The sequence below is a fragment of the Somniosus microcephalus genome, chromosome 4 (genome assembly GCF_052327205.1).
Source record: "Somniosus microcephalus isolate GS21.2 chromosome 4, FLI_Smic_1.0, whole genome shotgun sequence".
Lineage (NCBI taxonomy): Eukaryota > Metazoa > Chordata > Chondrichthyes > Squaliformes > Somniosidae > Somniosus > Somniosus microcephalus.
This window is the reverse complement of record NC_140990.1, coordinates 22,953,545-22,972,351: the sequence shown is the minus strand read 5'-3', so window position 1 is coordinate 22,972,351 and position 18,807 is coordinate 22,953,545. Positions and strand designations below refer to the sequence as shown.

General features: G+C 49.8%; 2 protein-coding genes and 1 pseudogene across 6 annotated transcripts; 1 reads left to right on the top strand and 2 right to left on the bottom strand.

Moving 5' to 3' along the window:
- Positions 1 to 8,245, bottom strand: part of LOC147118414 (uncharacterized) — an 86,607-nt pseudogene extending 78,362 nt beyond the window's left edge.
- A 104-nt stretch (positions 8,246 to 8,349) lies between these two features.
- On the bottom strand, positions 8,350 to 13,693 carry LOC147118413 (uncharacterized). 5 transcript variants are annotated; one of them, XM_085984427.1, is made up of 2 exons: positions 12,742 to 13,693; positions 8,350 to 9,683 (listed from the first exon to the last, which is right to left on the bottom strand). In XM_085984427.1, exon 2 carries the CDS (start codon positions 9,318 to 9,320, stop codon positions 8,478 to 8,480), a length of 843 nt encoding a protein of 280 aa, XP_085840553.1. In that variant the 5' UTR covers positions 9,321 to 9,683; positions 12,742 to 13,693; the 3' UTR covers positions 8,350 to 8,477. The 5 variants fall into 5 exon arrangements, with proteins under 5 accessions (XP_085840553.1, XP_085840552.1, XP_085840551.1 ...); XM_085984426.1 differs by having other exon boundaries at positions 12,781 to 13,693; XM_085984425.1 differs by having other exon boundaries at positions 13,088 to 13,693.
- A 2,279-nt stretch (positions 13,694 to 15,972) lies between these two features.
- Positions 15,973 to 17,313, top strand: LOC147118412 (uncharacterized). The gene has a single exon (XM_085984421.1). The coding sequence runs from the start codon at positions 15,973 to 15,975 to the stop codon at positions 17,134 to 17,136; it is 1,164 nt and encodes a 387-aa protein (XP_085840547.1). The 3' UTR covers positions 17,137 to 17,313.
- The last annotated feature ends 1,494 nt before the right edge of the window (positions 17,314 to 18,807 follow it).

Genomic DNA, 18,807 nt, shown 5'->3' with positions numbered 1-18,807 from the left:
GCTGATCATTCACATTCAGTACCCTGTCCCTGCCTTCTCATCAGATCACTTGATCCCTTGAGCCTTAAGAAATATATCCAACTCCTTCTTGAATATATTTAATGAATTGGCCTCAACTGTCTTCTGTGGCAGAGAATTCCACAGGTTCACCACTCTCTGGGTGAAGAAATTCCTCCTCATTTCTGTCGTAAATGGCTTACCCCTTATCCTTAGACTGTGACCCCTGGTTCTGGACTCCCCGACCATCGGGAACATCCTTCCTGCATCTAGCCTGTCCAGTCCTGTCAGAATTTTATAAGTTTCAATGAGATACCCTCTCATTCTTCTAAACTCCAGCGAGTATAAGCCCAATCGACCCAATCTCTCCTCATACGTCATTCCTGCCTCCCCAGGTATCAGCCTGGTGAATCTTCGCTGAACTCCCTCCATGGCAAGAACATCCTTCCTCAGAGAAGGCGACCAAAACTGCACACAATACTCAAGATGTGGTCTCACCAAGGCCCTGTATAACTGCAGCAAGACACCCTTGTTCCTGTACTCAAACCCTCTTGCTACGAAGGCCAACATACCATTTGCCTTCTTAACTGCCTGCTGCATGTGCATGCTTGCCTTCAGCAACTGGTGCACAAGGACACCCAGGTCTCGTTGCACTTCCCCTTCTCCCAATCTATTGACATTCAGATAATAATCTGCCTTCCTGTTTTTGACACCAAAGTGGATAACCTCACATTTATCCACGTTATATTGCATCTGCCATGCTTTTGCCCAATCACCCAACCTGTCCAAATCATACTGGAGTTTCTCAGCATCCTCCTCACAGCACACACGCCCACCCAGCTTTGTGTCGTCTGCAAACTTGGAGATATTACATCTAATTCCCATAAAGTACCACACAAGAGACTTACTCGGAAAATAGAAGCACAGGGAATTAAAGGGCTGATGGTAATTTGGGTTTTTAATTGGCTAAGGGATAGGAGACAGTTAGCAGTGCTGAGGGATGTTTTTCTGACTGGAGGGAAGTATGCAGTGGGCTCTCCCAGGGGTAGGTATAAGGACCATTGCTTTTCTTGACACCTCCTCCTACCTCCACCTGGACCATGACCCCACTACCGAACATCAAACCACCATTTCCAAGACTGTCACTGACCTCATCTCCTCTGGAGATCTTCCCCCCACGGCCACCAACCTCATAGTTCTCCAACCCCGCACAGCCCGTTTCTAACTCCTTCCCAAAATCCACAAACAGGACTGCCCTAGTAGACTCATCATTTCAGCCCGTTCTTACCCCACGGAACTTATCTCTTCCTATCTCGACTCTTATCTTTTCTCCCCTTGTCCAGTCTCTTCCCACCTACATCCGCGACTCTTCGGATGCCCTCCGCCACTTTAACAGTTTTTGGTTTCCTGGCCCCAACCACTTCCTTTTCACTATGGATGTCCAATCCCTCTACACCTCCATCCCCCACCAGGATGGCCTGAGGGCGCACCGCTTCTTCCTTGAACAGAGGCCCGACCAGTCCCCATCCACCACTACTCTCCTCCGCCTGGCTGAACTTGTTCTCACATTGAACAACTTCTCCTTTAACTCCACTCATTTCCTCCAAATCAAAGGTGTTGCTATGGGTACCCGCATGGGTTCTAGCTGTGCCTGCCTTTTCGTGGGATATGTGGAACACTCTTTGTTCCGGTCCTACATGGGTCCCCTCCCTCACCTCTTTTTCCGATACATTGATGACTGTATCGGTGCCGTTTCCTGCTCTCGCCCCGAACTTGACAATTTCATTCACTTTGCCTCCAATTTCCACCCTTCCCTCACCTTCACATGGTCCATCTCTGACTCTTCCCTTCCCTTTCTCGACTTCTCCATCTCCATCTCTGGGGATAGGTTATCGACCAATATTCACTACAAGCCCACTGACTTCCACAGCTACCTGGACTACACTTCCTCCCACCCCGCTTCCTGTAAGGACTCTATTCCATTTTCCCAGTTTCTCCGTCTCCGCCGTATCTGCTCTGACGATGCCACCTTCCACACCAGTGCTTCAGACATGTCTTCCTTTTTCCACAACCGAGGATTCCCCTCTACCGTGGTTGACACTGCCCTCGACCGTGTCAGTTCTATCTCCTGCACTTCTGCCCTCACCCCTGCCCCTCCCTCCCAGAACCACAATAGGGTTCCCCTTGTCCTCACCTTTCACCCCACCAGCCTCCAGATTCAACAGATCATCCTCCGGCATTTCCGCTACCTCCAAAGTGATCCCACCACCAAACGTATCTTCCCCTCCCTTCCCCTTTCAGCATTCCGTAGGGACCGCTACCTCCGAGACACCCTAGTCCACTCCTCTATCACCCCTTCCCCTTCGCCTGGCACCTTCCCGTGCAAGCGGAGGAGATGTAACACCTGCCCCTATACCTCCCCCCTTCCCACTGTCCAGGGCCCCAAACACCCCTTCCAGGTGAAACAGCGATTTACTTGTACTTCTCGCAATCTAGTATACTGTATTCGCTGCTCACGATGTGGTCTCCTCTACATTGGGGAGACCAAACGCAGATTGGGTGACCGCTTTGCGGAACACCTCCGTTCTGTCCATAAGGGTGACCCCGAGCTTCCGGTCACCTGTCATTTTAATTCACTGCTCCATTCCCACTCGGACCTCACCGTCCTTGGCCTCTTGTATTGTTCCACGGAAGCTCAACGTAAACTCGAGGAACAGCACCTCATCTTCCGATTAGGCACTCTGCAGCCTTCCGGACTCAATATCGAGTTCAACAATTTCAGATCATAACCTCGGCCCCCATTACATTTTTTCCTGTAATTTTTCCACTCCTTTCCCCCCCCCCTTCCTTTTGTTTCTCTCTCACACCTGGCAGCTATCTCTTGCCCTGCCAGTACACTTGACACCTAATCTCAGCCTATTACCATCTCGTCTGGCTTCGAAAACCTTTTATTGTCTCTTTTACATCTTTTGTTTCTTTTAATTCTTTTGTCCGATCGCAGCCCTGCCTTCGATCTATTTTCTTTTCTTTCCAGTTTTGAAGAAGGGTTCGACCCGAAACGTCAAATCAAATTTCTCTCCACGGATGTTGCCTGACCTGCTGAGTTTTCCCAGCATTTTCTGTTGTTATTTCGGATTTCCAACATCTGCAGTATTTTGCTATCGAACATACAATGACAATTGATATGTCAGAATTTGACAGATATTTACAATGATTCTAGAGGCTTTCTTTATTCTGTCCACTCGAGGAGTGTGATAAGACTTTCTCCTGTGAATATAGAGTTGGAGTTTTGGGCCATGATGTGTTTACTTGTTCATCTTGTTGACTCTAAAAATTGAGTCTTGTGATTTCAGACACCAGATAATCAAGCTCACAACAGATTGTCTTTTACTGACTTTATTAACAGCACTGCAAAAATACAGAGAGTATAGTTACCCAATCCGGAGAACAGGGATAATACAGTGGATTCAGAGCTCTCTTCTCCCCAGGTCTGTTCTAACAAGCTGTGACTACACTGGTGACCTTTATATTTAACGTGTTTACTACATTATTGACCTGGCCCTGCCCAAACCATAACCACAAGGATATCTGTGCATTGTTCTGACTGTGACCACAAGGCTGTGTCATTATCACACACACACACCGTTTCCTTCTTTCACATCTCCATACACAGACCATCTCTTTACACATCCCCTTTCTACACAATTGCAGCCGACATGAGCAAGGACGTGAGGCTCATTCAAAGACACACTCATTTCATGACAGCAAAGGTTACACTGGAACAAATCTTCAGTTATTTTCCATTACAGGCAAAACACAGAGCGGTCCAGCAGCACATGGCACCTTAACAGAGTCTCATTGGCCGACAATATAGAGCTGGAGGATTGGGCCGTGATCTGTTTACTTGTTCATCTCTTGTTCAATAAATTTGCTGACTGCATTTAAATTTAAAACCAGGTTCTGAGGCCTGATGCTCTAGTCACACATCAAAGGTGAGAGAGATGCTGTGGGGCACATGCTAGGTCCAGTAGCTGAAAGTGATTAACAGGCTGGGTGTTGTGTTTAGTGATCCCGGGCGTGTTACCAATACCTTCCCTGGATACAAAGGCTGGGAGAGGCACTCTGGAAGGTATGGGGAGCTGGGATTTGTCCATGGGAGTAAACGAAGGTATGAGAACTGAAAAGATCTATATTTAGACAGGAGAAAAGGCCCAACAATGGAACAGTCAGTAACAGAATATCAATTAACCTGTTATCTTGGAGGAAACAAATACTCGACACACTGTGTGTTTGAAACAATGCCAATTTATTTGGCATTGATCCAGAATATTAATCTCCAGCCCAGTTATTGGGGTTATTAACATCAACAGAAACAAACCCCAACTGTCAGAATGAACATGGTTCAGTCCTGGATGTGATTATCAGCAGCAATAACAGCAGAATCCAATTTCGGCAATAACATGTGAACTCGCTGGTGTGACCGCAGGTTGGATGAAAAAGTGAATCCCTTCCCACCCACGGAGCAGGTGAATGGCCGCTCCCCAGTGTGAATTCACTGGTGTATCTTTAGGTAGGATGATTCACTGAATTTCTTCCGACACACGGAGCAGGTGAACGGCCTCGCCCCAGTGTGAACTCGCTGGTGTCTCAGTAGGTGGGATGAATCAGGGAATCCCTTCCCACAAACGGAGCAGGTGAAAGGATTCTCCGCAGTGTGAGTGCGTTGGTGTGTCAGCAGATCGTTGCTGCTTTTAAAGGTCTTCTCACAGTCAGAACATTTAAAAGGTCTCTTATCAGAGTGAACTTGCTGGTGTCTCAGCAGGGTGGATGACAGAGCGAATCTCTTCCCACACACAGAGCAGGTGAACGGTCTCTCACCAGTGTGAACTCGCTGGTGTTTCAAAAGGTAGGGTAAACAAGTGAATCCCTTCCCACACACGGAGCAGGTGAATGGCCTCTCACCGGTGTGAACTCGCTGGTGTATCAAAAGTTGGGATGAAGGAAACTCTTCCCACACACAGAGCAGGTGAACGGCCTCTCCCCAGTGTGAACTCACTGGTGTTTAGTGAGGCCGGGTGACTGAGTATATCCCTTCCCACACTCTGAGCAGGTGAACTCCCTCTCCCCAGTATGAACTCGCTGGTGCGTAGTGAGGTTGGATGAACAAATGAATCCCTTCCCACACTCGGAGCAGGTGAACGGCCTCTCCTCAGTGTGAGTGCGCTGGTGTCTCAGTAGGTGGGATGATTCAGTGAATCTCTTCCCACACACAGAGCAGATGAACGGCCTCTCCCCGGTGTGAACTCGCTGGTGTCTCAGCAGGTAGAATGAATTAGTGAATCCCCTCTGACAAACAGAGCAGGTGAACAGATTCTCCCCAGTGTGAGTGCATTGGTGTGTCAGCAGAGCATTACTTCTTTTAAAGCTCTTCTCAGTCAGAACATGTAAAAGGTCTCTTATCAGAGTGAACTTGCTGGTGTGTCATCAGGGTTGATGACTGAGCGAATCTCTTCCCACAGACGGAGCAGGTAAACGGCCTCTCCCCAGTGTGAATTCGCTGGTGCATCAAAAGGTGGGATGAACGAGGGAAACTCTTCCCACAGACGGAGCAGGTGAACGGCCTCTCCCCTGTGTGAACTTGCTTGTGTGTCAAAAGTTGGACTGAGCGAGTGAATCTCTTCCCACACACGGAGCAGTAGAACGGCCATTCCCTAGTGTGAATGTCCTCATGTGGCATAAGGTGGGCTAAACGAGTGAATCCCTTCCCACACTCGGAGCAGTTGAACGGTCTCTCCTTGGTGTGAACTCGCTGGCGTTCAGCGAGTTGCAATGACTGGCTGAACCTCTGCCCACAGTGAGAGCAACTGAATGGACTCTCATTGAGAGTGTGAAGGAGCTGGTGTTCAGCCAGACAGAATGACTGCCAGAACCTCTTCCCACAGTGAGAGCAACAGAACGGTCTCTCGTCAGTGTGAACTCGCTGGTGTTCAATCAGCTCCTCAGAGGTTTTAAAGCTGTTCCCACAGTCAGAGCATTTAAAAGGTCTCTCATCAGCGTGATCAAGTTGGTGTGCAGTGAGGTGGGATGAACAGGTGAATCCCTTCCCACACACGGAGCAGAACGGCCTCTCCCTATTGTGAGTTCGTTGGTGTGTCAGCATGCGAGACAACTGAGTAAATCTCTTCCGATAGAGAGCAGGTGAACAGCGTATCCCCGGTCTCCAGCTGGGACAGTTAATTGACTCCCTTCCCACAGTCCCCACATTTCCATAGTTTCTCCATGGTGCAGGTGTCCTTGTGTCTCTCCAGGTTGGATGATCAGTTGAAGCCTCGTCCACACACACAACACGTGTACGGTTTCTCCCCGCTGTGAACGGTGCGATATATTTTCAGGCTGTGTAACTGGTTAAAGCTCTTTCCACAGTCAGTACACTGGAACACACTCACTCGGGTGTGCGTGTCTCGGTGCTTTTCCAGTCACAATGATGTTTGAAATCTTTTCCCACTGACAGAGCAAACATTTCTCCTTTCACATTCAAAGCACGATGATATTCAGGTCCTGATGAATCGAGTGAATGTCAGCTCTTCACATGATGTTTGGTTTGAGTTTCTCATTTGCATATTTTCCCCTTCTAATACCCTGTAAAAGGAATTTACAAAATCATCACTAAGTACAGGATAGAAATTCAGAACAGACAATTCTAGTTTCTATGGAACATTCTTTCCACTCTTGCTCCCCCAAAGGTGAGACTGGGTTGGCCCAGGAGCACATGTGTTCGGTCGGGAGGCTCCGCTTGGTGATGCAGAGAGCTCTGTGGATGGAGAAGAATGTCAACCAGAGTCTGCCGGATCTGCACAAACTCTCCACTGGGAGCGCCGACCCTCATCTGTGTGAATTCCTGGAGACCCGCTATCTGGATGAACAAGTGAAGATGATCAAGAAGCTTGGAGATCACATCATTAACTTAAAGAGACTGGGACCCCTGCCTTGCAGGGAATGATGGCTTGTGACTTTGTGCAAAGAGCCGAGACCTGAGCTCTGTAATGTTATTAACTGTAAATAAAATGTTCAATTTTAAATTTAAAAAAATTATTTAAAAAAAACCAAGAATCAGCCCAATTCAGGGGTCACTAATATGGGAGAAACATGTGGTCCAATCAAACTGACAGAGACCCTGAAGCCCCGCCCACAGTACCGCGCATGCGCCGTGAGACCCGCCCTGTCCAAGATGGCGGCTGGTGACCCGGATCACCAGGGCGGTTACTGACCGGGACTGTAACCGGGGAAACACGGGGCCTGTGGCTCTTATTCGGGGCCTCAGGCCTACACCAGGTGTTTATAAAGCTTTTAAACCCACCCGTGGGTCCAAACGATCCCCTGCAACAGCAAACTCCTTCCGGATCCCGGCCGCTGACCCGCCTGTTCTGTTCAAATCATTGCCACCACTCGCACTGCGCATGCCCAGAGCAAATAGTTACTGCGCCGGCGCACTCGGCTCCTGTCGTCATTGATAGGGCACCTTCCACCACGTGGGGGATTCTGGGTTAATGCACCGCCATTGTTGTCATCGACGTGAACACCACGTCTCCCCTCTACACTGGCCCGTCAAACACTCCCAGGGCAGGTACTGCACGGGTTAGATACATGTAAAGCTCCCTCTACACTGTCCCATCAAACACTCCCAGGGCAGGTACAGCACGGGTTAGATACAGAGTAAAGCCCCCTCTACATTGTCCCATCAAACACTCCCACGGCAAGTACAGCACGGGTTAGATACAGAATAAAGCTCAAAGCTACCTCTACACTGCCCCATCAAACACTCCCAGGGCAGGTACAGCACAGGTTAGATGCAGTCACTGACACCAATCTCCTCCTGTCTGATATAAACCAACACCACAGTCACTGACACCAATCTCCTCCCGTCTGAAACCAGCCCCACAGGCCCAGAAAGATTAAACTCAGCCCGTTACTTTGACTGGACTTGTCTCCATTCCCATGCCGAGGGGATTGCTGTACCAGACGGGAGGGGCAACATTTGGGGACTCTCGAGTCTCCACCAATTCCCATTCCCCTTCTTTCTGGTGGATAATGGAGGTGCCACTGTGTGTAATGTGCAAGTCAGTAAGAATTGTCAGTGAGGATTAATCAGCACTTTCTAATTGGAGGTGTTAATCAGTGGAACTTTTCAACAATAAATTGTAGATTTTGTACCAAAGATCAATTTAGGGTTAAAATAAAATTCATAATTTTGTCAAATAATTTCTTATGAAAGTCCTAAATTAAGGGGAAAGATCACAGACAGCGGTTCTGAAAGGGACACTGCAGCCCCAACAAGTCAATCAGCTATATATCCAGAATATTAATAACCCTACAACTGGGCTGGAGTTTAATATCAGCAGAAATACACCTCAACTGTCAGAATGATTTCAGTCCTGGATGTGATTAACAGCAGCAATAACATCAGAATCTAACTTCTGCAGTCACTTGTGAACTCGCTGGTGTGACAGCAGGTTGGATGACCGAGTGAATCCCTTCCCACACACAGAGCAGGTGAATGGCCTCTCCCCAGTGTGAACTCGCTGGTGTGTCAGCAGGTTGGATGAATGGGTGAATCCCTTCCCACACACAGAGCAGGTGAATGGCCTCTCCCCAGTGTGAACTCGCTGGTGTGTCAGCAAGTTGGATGAATGGGTGAATCCCTTCCCACACACAGGGCAGGTGAATGGCCGCTCCCCAGTGTGAACTCGCTGGTGTCTCAGCAGGTTGGATGAATGAGTGAATCCCTCCCCACACACGGAGCAGGTAAACGGCCTCGCCCCAGTGTGAACTCGCTGGTGTGTCAGCAGGTGGGATGAACGGGAGAATCCCTTCCCACACACAGAGCAGATGAATGGCCTCTCCCCAGTGTGAACTCGCTGGTGTGTCAGCAGGGTGGATGAATGGGTGAATCCCTTCCCACACATGGAGCAGGTTAACGGCCTCTCCCCAGTGTGAGTGCGCTGGTGTACAATGAGATTGGATGAATACCTGAACCTCTTCCCACAGTGAGAGCAACTGAATGGTTTCTCATCAGTGTGAACTCGCTGGTGTTGAATTAGTCCCTCAGAGCTTTTAAAGCAGTTTGCACAGTCGGAGCATTTAAAAGGTCTCTCGTCAGTGTGAACTCGCTGGTGTGTCAGCAGGGTGGATGAACAAGTGAATCCCTTCCCACACTCTGAGCAGGTGAATGGCCTCTCCCCAGTGTGACTGCGTTGATGAATTTCCAGCTGGGACGGGTAATTAAATCCCTTCCCACAGTCCCCACATTTCCAGGGTTTCTCCATGGTGCGGGTGTCCTTGTGTCTCTCCAAGTTGGACGATCAGTTGAAGCCTCGTCCACACACAGAACACGTGTACGGTTTCTCCCCGCTGTGAATGGTGCGATGTTTTTTCAGGCTGTGTAACTGGTTAAAGCTCTTTCCACAGTCAGTGCACTGGAACACTCTCACTCGGGTGTGTGTGTCTCGGTGCTTTTCCAGTCACACTGATGTTTGAAATCTTTTCCCATGGGCAGAACAGACAAACATTTCTCCTTCCACATTCAAAGGCCGATGATATTCGGGTCCTGATGAATTGAGTGGCTCTGTCAGATCTTGATGTGATGTTTGGTTTGTGTTTCCCGTCTGGAAATCCTCCCTTCTAATACCCTGTAAAAGGAGTTTACAAAAGTCATAATTCTAAGTACAGGATAGAAATTCAGAACAGACAACATTCTTTCACACATAGGGATTCTAACCCTGGGACTGTACATGGTGATCACAAAACACAAAACCCAGGCTGCTAATCACTTTCAGCTACTGGACTTAACGTGTGTCCAATCGCATCTCTCTACCTTTTAATGTGTGAATAGAGCATTACGCCTGCAAACCTTGTTATAAATTTAAATTCACTCACCAAATGTATTTAACAAAAGATGAACAAGTAAACCCATCACAGCGCACTAATCCAGCTCTACATTCACAGGAGGAAGCCTGTTATCTAACTCCTCGAGTGGATGAAATAAAGAAAGCTCCCAAATGTAAGAGTCCCTTGAATCCTTTGAAAAGAACTTTCAAATCCTGACCGGTTCCTTCCTTATTCTAGAATTCCCCATCCTTGTGGGAGTCGATATTGGTCAAAAACTGCTAATTGGAAATTTTTTACCGATTTTTCAGCTGTTTCAAGCTGACCAGGTCCTTCACTCAGAGAATCTCCAAGGAGACTCTTTGATTTAAACACAGCTCTCTCCATTTTTATATCAAGGATTAGAGTTACGGGGAATTGAATATCTGACCACTCAAATTTAAAAGGGCCCATCAGTGATATACAGACTGAACCAATCACACAGCACTGGGTCAGATTGGTTACCGGCTGGAGAGAGGAATAATTCAATGAAACTTGCAACACTGAGGCTGAAATTCCACTTCTGGGTGTGGGGTTCCAGCCCCGGGACTGTACACGGGGACTCCAACCCCTGGATTGTACACGGGGACTCCAACCCCGGGACTGTACATGGGGATTCTAACCCCGGGACTGTACATGGGGATTCTAACCCTGGGACTGTACACGGGGATTCTAACCCTGGGACTGTACACGGGGACTCCAACCCCAGGATTGTACACGGGGTCTCCAACCCCGGGACTGTACATGGGGATTCTAACCCCGGGACTGTACACGGGGTCTCCAACCTGGGGATTGTACACGGGGACACCAACTGTACATGGAGATTCTAACCCTGGGACTGTACATGGGGATTCTAACCCTGGGACTGTACATGGGGATTCTAACCCTGGGACTGTACATGGGGATTCTAACCCTGGGACTGTACATGGGGATTCTAACCCTGGGACTGTACACGGGGACTCCAACCCCGGGACTGTACACGGGAATTCTAACCCTGGGACTGTACATGGGGATTCTAACCCTGGGACTGTACATGGGGATTCTAACCCTGGGACTGTACATGGGGATTCTAACCCTGGGACTGTACATGGGGATTCTAACCCTGGGGCTGTACATGGGGATTCTAACCCTGGGATTGTACATGGGGATTCTAACCCTGGGACTACATGGGGATTCTAACCCTGGGACCGTACATGGGGATTCTAACCCTGGGACCGTACATGGGGATTCTAACCCTGGGACTGTACACGGGGATTCTAACCCTGGGACTGTACATGGGGATTCTAACCCTGGGACTGTACATGGGGAGTCTAACCCTGGGACTGTACATGGGGATTCTAACCCTGGGACTGTACGTGGGGATTCTAACCCTGGGACTGTACGTGGGGATTCTAACCCTGGGACTGTACATGGGGATTCTAACCCTGGGACTGTACACGGGGATTCTAACCCTGGGACTGTACACGGGGATTCTAACCCTGGGACTGTACACGGGGATTCTAACCCTGGGACTGTACACGGGGATTCTAACCCTGGGACTGTACATGGGGATTCTAACCCTGGGACTGTACACGGGGATTCTAACCCCGGGACTGTACACGGGGATTCTAACCCCGGGACTGTACACGGGGATTCTAACCCTGGGACTGTACACGGGGATTCTAACCCTGGGACTGTACACGGGGATTCTAACCCTGGGACTGTACATGGGGATTCTAACCCTGGGACTGTACATGGGGATTCTAACCCTGGGACTGTACACGGGGATTCTAACCCTGGGACTGTACACGGGGATTCTAACCCTGGGACTGTACACGGGGACTCTAACCCTGGGACTGTACACGGGGACTCTAACCCTGGGACTGTACATGGGGATTCTAACCCTGGGACTGTACACGGGGATTCTAACCCCGGGACTGTACACGGGGATTCTAACCCTGGGACTGTACACGGGGATTCTAACCCTGGGACTGTACATGGGGATTCTAACCCTGGGGCTGTACATGGGGGCGCAGCTCTGAACAAATGAAAGATTTACATTTCTATGACGCCTTTCACAAACTTGGACGTCCCAAAGCGATTTATAGCCAATGAAGTACTTTAGTTCAGTGTAGGGCAGGCGACAGCCAATTTGCGCACAGCAAGCTCCCGCAAACATCAATGTGATAATGACCAGATAATGTTTTTTTTTAATGATGTTGATTGAGGGATAAATATTGGCCAGGACACCGGGGATAACTCCCCTGCTCTTCTTTGAAATAATGTCCTGGGATCTTTTACGCCCACTTGAGAGAACAGACAGGGTCTCGGTTTAACTTCGTATCTGAAAAAACGGCACCGCTGACAGTGCAGCACTCCCTCAGCACTGCACTGGAGAGTCAGTATAGATTTTTGCGCTCAAGTCTCTGGAGTGGGCTTTGAACCCACAACCTTCTGGGGCTCTTTTACAATTCTATGACATGTAAACTCTAAGCTTGCCACTTACCAGCGCCTTCAGGAGAGATGGTGAGAAATGCCCTGTGTGCAGAGTGAGAATACAATAACTGAGACACTGATTGTATCCCGGGCACTGGGACCCAGATGGAAGCAAACACTGAAGCCTTGCCCACTATGTTCCTGTACTAAGATGGCTGCGCATGCACTGTTACACAATGAATCAAAATGGCGCCGCACTAGAACTTTCCGCCCTCCTTTACAATGATGGCAACCGTTAACCTGGGCCTGTTAGCGGAAGAAATCCCCGCAGCTGCAAACACGGGATTTTCAGATTATTATTCAGGGCTTCCAGCCTACCCCAGTTGTTTAGAAAGCTGCCTCACCTACCTACCGGACCAGTATTCTTCTGCACTCCTCGATTCTTACCCGCTGCGGAATGGTGTTCCCAGCTTCTGCTCCTCTCCGTCTGTCCGGCTCCAAATCGCACTGCGCATGCTCAATATACTCTCCCCTCCCGCGCCTGCGCACTGGGCTCCTGCAGTCTGGGTGCGGCACATTCCCCACCGCGGGGAATGCTGGGCAAAAGCCCCCGGAAAGACCATATTAGTGACCAGAACATGATTTACTGTGATTGCATTGAGGACTGAACCATGTTCATGCACAGACGGGACCACTGGAACTCATTCGGGCTGGAGACCGTTCTTCAACTTTAGAAACCGTGCAGCATGCTCACCCACAGCATCTCCCGACTCCGCTTCTGCCGACCAGCCGCTCCGCCCTAGGCCCCCCGCCTGGGGTCCTCCGTGCTGGGCCTCCCGCCTAGGACACTCTCCTCTGGGCCTTCCACCCTGGGCCTTCTGCACTGGGCCCTCGGCACTGGCATTCGCAGCCCGTTCACACAGCACCAAGCAGGGCTGAGCTGCTGAGAATCTCGCAGCCTCCCCCGGGGTTCATGAACCCGCTCCCTGAGCTTGGGGTGTGAGCAGCCCGTGTCCCCCCGGGCTTCATGAACCCGTTCCCTGAGCTCGGGGTGTGAGCAGCCCGTGTCCCCCCGGGGTTCATGAACCCGTTCCCTCAGCTCTGGGTTGAGCGGCTCGCGTCCCCCCTGGGTTCATGAACCCGCTCCCTGAGCTCGGGGTATGAGCAGCCCGCGTCCCCCCGGGGTTCACGAACCCGCTCCTTGAGCTCTCTCACCTGATGCGGCAGCGGCTGCTGACCAGATCCGCGGATTGACGGGAGCTGCTGACCAATAGGAACAGGGGGCGGCGGGCCCTCAAACCAATCGGAGTGTGTGAGGAGCGGGGCTTGACCTTTAAACCTGAACAACAGAAGGTGAGCTGAGCATGCGCGGGAGAGGCTGATTGTTGGGCAGTGTGAGCTGAGCATGCGCGGGAGGGGTTGCTTGTTGGGCAGTGTGAGCTGAGCATGCGCGGGAGAGGCTGATTGTCGGGCAGTGTGAGCTGAGCATGCGCGGGAGAGGCTGATTGTCGGGCAGTGTGAGCTGAGCATGCGCGGGAGAGGCTGATTGTTGGGCAGTGTGAGCTGAGCATGCGCGGGAGAGGCTGAGTGTTGGGCAGTGTGAACTGAGCATACGCGGGTGGCGAGGCTGCAGCAGGTCAGAGGGAGGCGGGTTAATGAACCCCGGGGGGACGCGGGCTTCACATACCCCGAGTGCGGCCCCAGGCTCGATTATAAGAGCAGTGAACATTATCCGCCCCCACCCGCGGGTTCCCGTTTCACTCCGGCCCGAATCTCAACAATGCGCCAAACTCCGGGACAGACAGGAAGTGAGTCAGGGAGCGTCTGTAAATGGAGGAGAAATGGTGACTGGTCAGGGAGCCTCTATAAATGGAGGATAAATGGTGACAGGTCAGGGAGCATCTGTAAATGGAGGAGAAATGGTGACAGGTCAGGCAGTGTCTGTAAATGGAGGAGAAATGGTGACAGGTCAGGGAGCGTCTGTAAATGGGGGAGAAATGGAGACTGGTCAGGGAGCGTCTATAAATGGAGGAGAAATGGAGAATGTTCAGGGAGCGTCTGTAAATGGAGGGTAAATGGTGACTGGTCAGGGAGCGTCTGTAAATAGAGGAGAAATGGTAACTGCTCAGGGAGCGTCTGTAAATGGAGGAGAAATGGAAACTGGACAGGGAGCGTCTGTAAATGGAGGAGAAATAGAGACTGTTCAGGGAACCTCTATAAATGGAGGAGAAATGGAGACTGGTCAGGGAGCGTCTGTAAATGGAGGAGAAATGGGGACTGGTCAGGGAGCATCTGTAAATGGAGGAGAATTAGAGACTGGTCAGGGAGCGTCCTTCACCTAAACTGAGAAATATTACACAGGGACAGTTTATAGGGAGGGACCGAGTGTGGGAAAGGAGGTTTTAGAAGTCCGGAATTAAAATTAAAATATTGTCATGATTAAATTAGACTTAGAATGAAATTCTAAACACAAGACAGATTTTCTTTATTTCATATACATATGACCTGCTGAGTGTTTCCAGCATTTTCTGTTGTTATTTCAGATTTCCAGCATTCGCAGTATTTTGCTATTGTATGTTTACATAGAGGCTGCTAGATTCTGAATTAAAAGACTAATTGCCCAGAAACTCTTAAATTGAAGCTTTTTTTCAATTCCTCCTTGGCCTCACCCCTCCCGATCTCTGTAACCTCCTCCAGCCCTACAACCCTCCCAGATTGCTGCGCTCCTCCAATTCTGGCCTCTTGCATGTCCCCAGTTTTAATCGCTCCATCATTGGCGGCTGTGCCTTCAGCTACTGGGCCCTAAGCTCTGGAATTCGTTGCCCCAAACTCCCCAACTCGCTTTCCCCTTTTAAGCCGCTCCTTAAAACCTACCTCTTTTGCACTGATATCTCCTTATGCGGTTTGGTGTCAAATTTTGTTTGATAATAGGCTCCTGTGAAGCACCTTGGGACATGTTACTATGTTAAAGGTGCTACATAAATGTAAGTTGTTATTCTCTACAGAGACCTTCCCTGTTGGAGAGGTCCATAAACATCATTGAGCTGTCTAGGCAATGGGCAAAGCCATCCGTCTTAACTATCAATTTAAGAAGTTTATAATTTCATTTAACTCCTGAGGCACAACACTCAATTGTGGGAAGAAAATATACTGAAGGAGCTGTTAGTTACAAAAACAGTCTGCCAAGCCTATGTCTATGGAAGATCGAGTTAGAGCGAGCTCATCTGTAAAAGGAATGCAGCTGGAAGTAATATTCCTTGCAGTTCTCTGGCGGCCCTTTGTTAGTTCATTAATTGTAAGTCTCGTTTGAGGTTGTTTGTTCTGTAACTTTCCTTCAGCAGGATGATCTGATTGACAGATGTAACAAGAATCATGCAGGCTCTACTTTTCAGGCCTGAATAGCAGGGCAGTTAGCAGCTTGGTTGAGAGTCCGTACCCCAGGGATAAGAAAGCTGGCTGCTGCAGTCAAGGTGGAACATCTTGTGGCGCCTCCCAGATCTGCTATCAGTCTGCTCAGTTGGTGGACGCTGCCTGTCAGAAGAACTTTACTACACAACTATAATATTGTATGAATATCATAATTAGTATTTGTAGAATCTGTTGTATAAGGAAAATTTTCACAGCGGGGAGTAACCATATATGTGTTTTGTGTGTAGACGAGGCTTCAACCGATCGCCCAACCTGGAGAGACACAAGGACACCCGCACCATGGAGAAACCTTGGAAATGTGGGGACTGTGGGAAGGGATTCTCTTGCCCATCTGAGCTGGAAGCTCATCGGCGCAATCACACTGGGGACAGATCATTCACCTGCTCCGTGTGTGGGAAGGGATTCACTCGTTCAAGGAACCTCACTGAACACCAGCGTATTCACACTGGGGAGAGGCCGTTCACCTGCTCCGCGTGTGGGAAAGGATTCATTTCTTCATCACACCTCACTACACACCAGCTTGTTCACACTGATGATAGATCTTTTAAATGTTCTGAGTGTGAGAAGAGCTTTAAAAGCAGAAATTCTTTGCTGGCACACCAACGCATTCACACAGGGGAAAGGCCATTCACCTGCTCCATGTGTGGGAAGGGATTCACTCATTCATGGAACCTCATTGAACACCAGCGTATTCGCTTTAGGGAGAGGCCGTTCACCTGCTCGGTGTGTGGGAAGGGATTCACTTCATCAGCTGACCTCACTTCACACCAAGTTGTTCACACTGATAAGAGACCTTTTAAATGTTCTGACTGTGAGAAGACCTTTAAAAGGAAAAATGATCTGTTGGCACACCAACGCACTCACACTGGGGAGAGACCGTTCACCTGCACCGTGTGTGGAAACAGATTCATTTGTTCACCCCACTTGCTGAGACACCAACGCACTCACACCGGGGAGAGGCCGTTCACCTGCTCCGTGTGTGGGAAGGGATTCACTCAGTCAGTCACACTCACTGAACACCAGCTTGTTCACACTGATAAGAGACCATTTAAATGTTCTGAATGTGAGAAGAGCTTTAAAAGCACAAGGGAGCTGCTGGCACACCAGCGAGTAAACACTGGGGAGAGGCCGTTCACCTGCCCTGTGTGTGGGAAGGGATTCACTCAGTCAGCCCACCGCACTGCACACCAACGTGTTCACACAAATAAGAGACCTTTTAAATGTTCTGACTGTGAGAAGACCTTTAAAAGCAGGAAGGATCTGAGGCAACACCAATGCACTCACACCAGGGAGAGGCCATTCACCTGCACCGTCTGTGGGAAGGGATTCAGTCAGTCATCCAGCCTACTGAAACACCAGCGAGTTCACAAGTGACTGCAGGGGTTGGATTCTGCTGTTATTGCTGCTGTTAATCACATTCAGACTGAACCATGTTCATTCTGACAGTTGGGGTTTGTTTCTGATGTTAATAACTCCCTAATTGGGCTGGAGTTTAATCTTCTGGATATATGTCAAATAAATCAGCTTTGTTTCAAACACACAGGCCTAGAAATTCACTGGCCTTAGCGCTGCTTTTGAGGCGCTAGAGGGCCTAGCGGCGAAGTTATGGCCAGTTTTGAAATTGACAGGGGCCCTAAATCGGCGTTAGGCCGGTAGCGCTGCGCCGGCACCGATGACGTCATCGGTGTGCGCAGCGTCCCGGTTGCCATGGTAACCCGCCCGAACTCGGAAATTGAGTTGCAGCCGCCTCGCCCGTGGCAGCCGCAAGCAACGTTCTGGCAGAGGTGCCTTACAGAACGTTGCGCCGGCGCATTAAAGGCCCCGCGGCGGCCGGCCGCTTTCCCGCCGCCCGCCTGGCCGCAGCTCCCTCCCCGGGCTTCCCCCCCACCCCCCCCACCGGAACAGAAGCAAGCCCGGCACTTGTCCGAGGTGCCGGGCTCATTTTTAAAAAGATTATCGCGGGCCGCGGCCGGGTGCAGGCAGCTCCTCCTTAAGGGAAGGAGGAGGCCTGCACTTCCCGAACCTGCCGCACCGCAGCGGGCGCCGCAGCGCCGGAATAGCGCCGAAATTCAGCGCATAGCGCCAGTTTTCAGGCGCTAACAGCTTTCAGCAGCGCCGGCAGCCGTTTGGGCGCAGAAGTAGTGAATTTTTGGCCCGCCCAGCGCGACTTAGCTCCGGCTCTAACTTCCGGCGCTAAAGCCGTCGCTGCGCCAAAACCCAATTTCTAGGCCACAGTGTGTGGAGCCCTTGACGTCTCCAAGATAAGAGGAGACTAATTGATGTCCTGTTACTGACTGCTCCATTTTTGGGCCTTTTCTGCTTTCTAACTCTAGATTATTTCAGTTCTCATACCTTCGGTTACTTTCATGGACAAGTCCCAGCTCCCCATACATTCCAGAGTGCCTCCTAGCCTTGGTGTCCAGGGAAGGTATCGGTAACACGCCCGGGATCACTAAACACAAAACCCAGTCTGTTAATCACTTTCAGCTGCTGGGCTTAGCGTGTGACCCACAGCATCTCTCTCACCTTCGATGTGTGAATAGAGCATCACGCCTGCAAATCTGGTTTATATTTAAATTAACTCAGGAAATGTATTTAACAGAAGATCAACAAGGAAACACATCACGGCCCAATAATCCAGCTCTACATTCACAAGAGGAAGTCTGTTATCTAACTCCTTGAGTGGACAAAATAAAGAGAGATCCCAAATGTAAGGGCCCCTCGAATACTTTAAAACCTTTCAAATCGTGACTGGTTCCTTCTTATTCTAGAATTCCCCATCCCTGTGGGAGTTGATATTGGTCAGTTTGCTCAGATGGTTCGAGCATGGTGCTAATAACGCCAATGTCGCGGGTTCAATCCCTGTCCTGATGAGCTACGCTGTTTCGGCACGGGCTCGACGGGCCCAATGGCCTCCTGTGCTGTAACCATTGATTCTATGGTCAAAATCTGCTAATTGGAAATTTCTCACTGATTTTTCTCATTCAAATTTCAAGCTGACCAGTTCCTTCTCTCAGAGAATCTCCAAGGGGACTCTGATTTAAA

What these genes read in the sequence shown, in the direction of transcription:
- LOC147118412 (XM_085984421.1), top strand. Translation starts at nt 15,973, where the DNA reads ATGTGTTTTGTGTGTAGACGAGGCTTCAACCGATCGCCCAACCTGGAG.
- LOC147118413 (XM_085984427.1), bottom strand. Translation starts at nt 9,320, where the DNA reads ATGGAGAAACCCTGGAAATGTGGGGACTGTGGGAAGGGATTTAATTAC.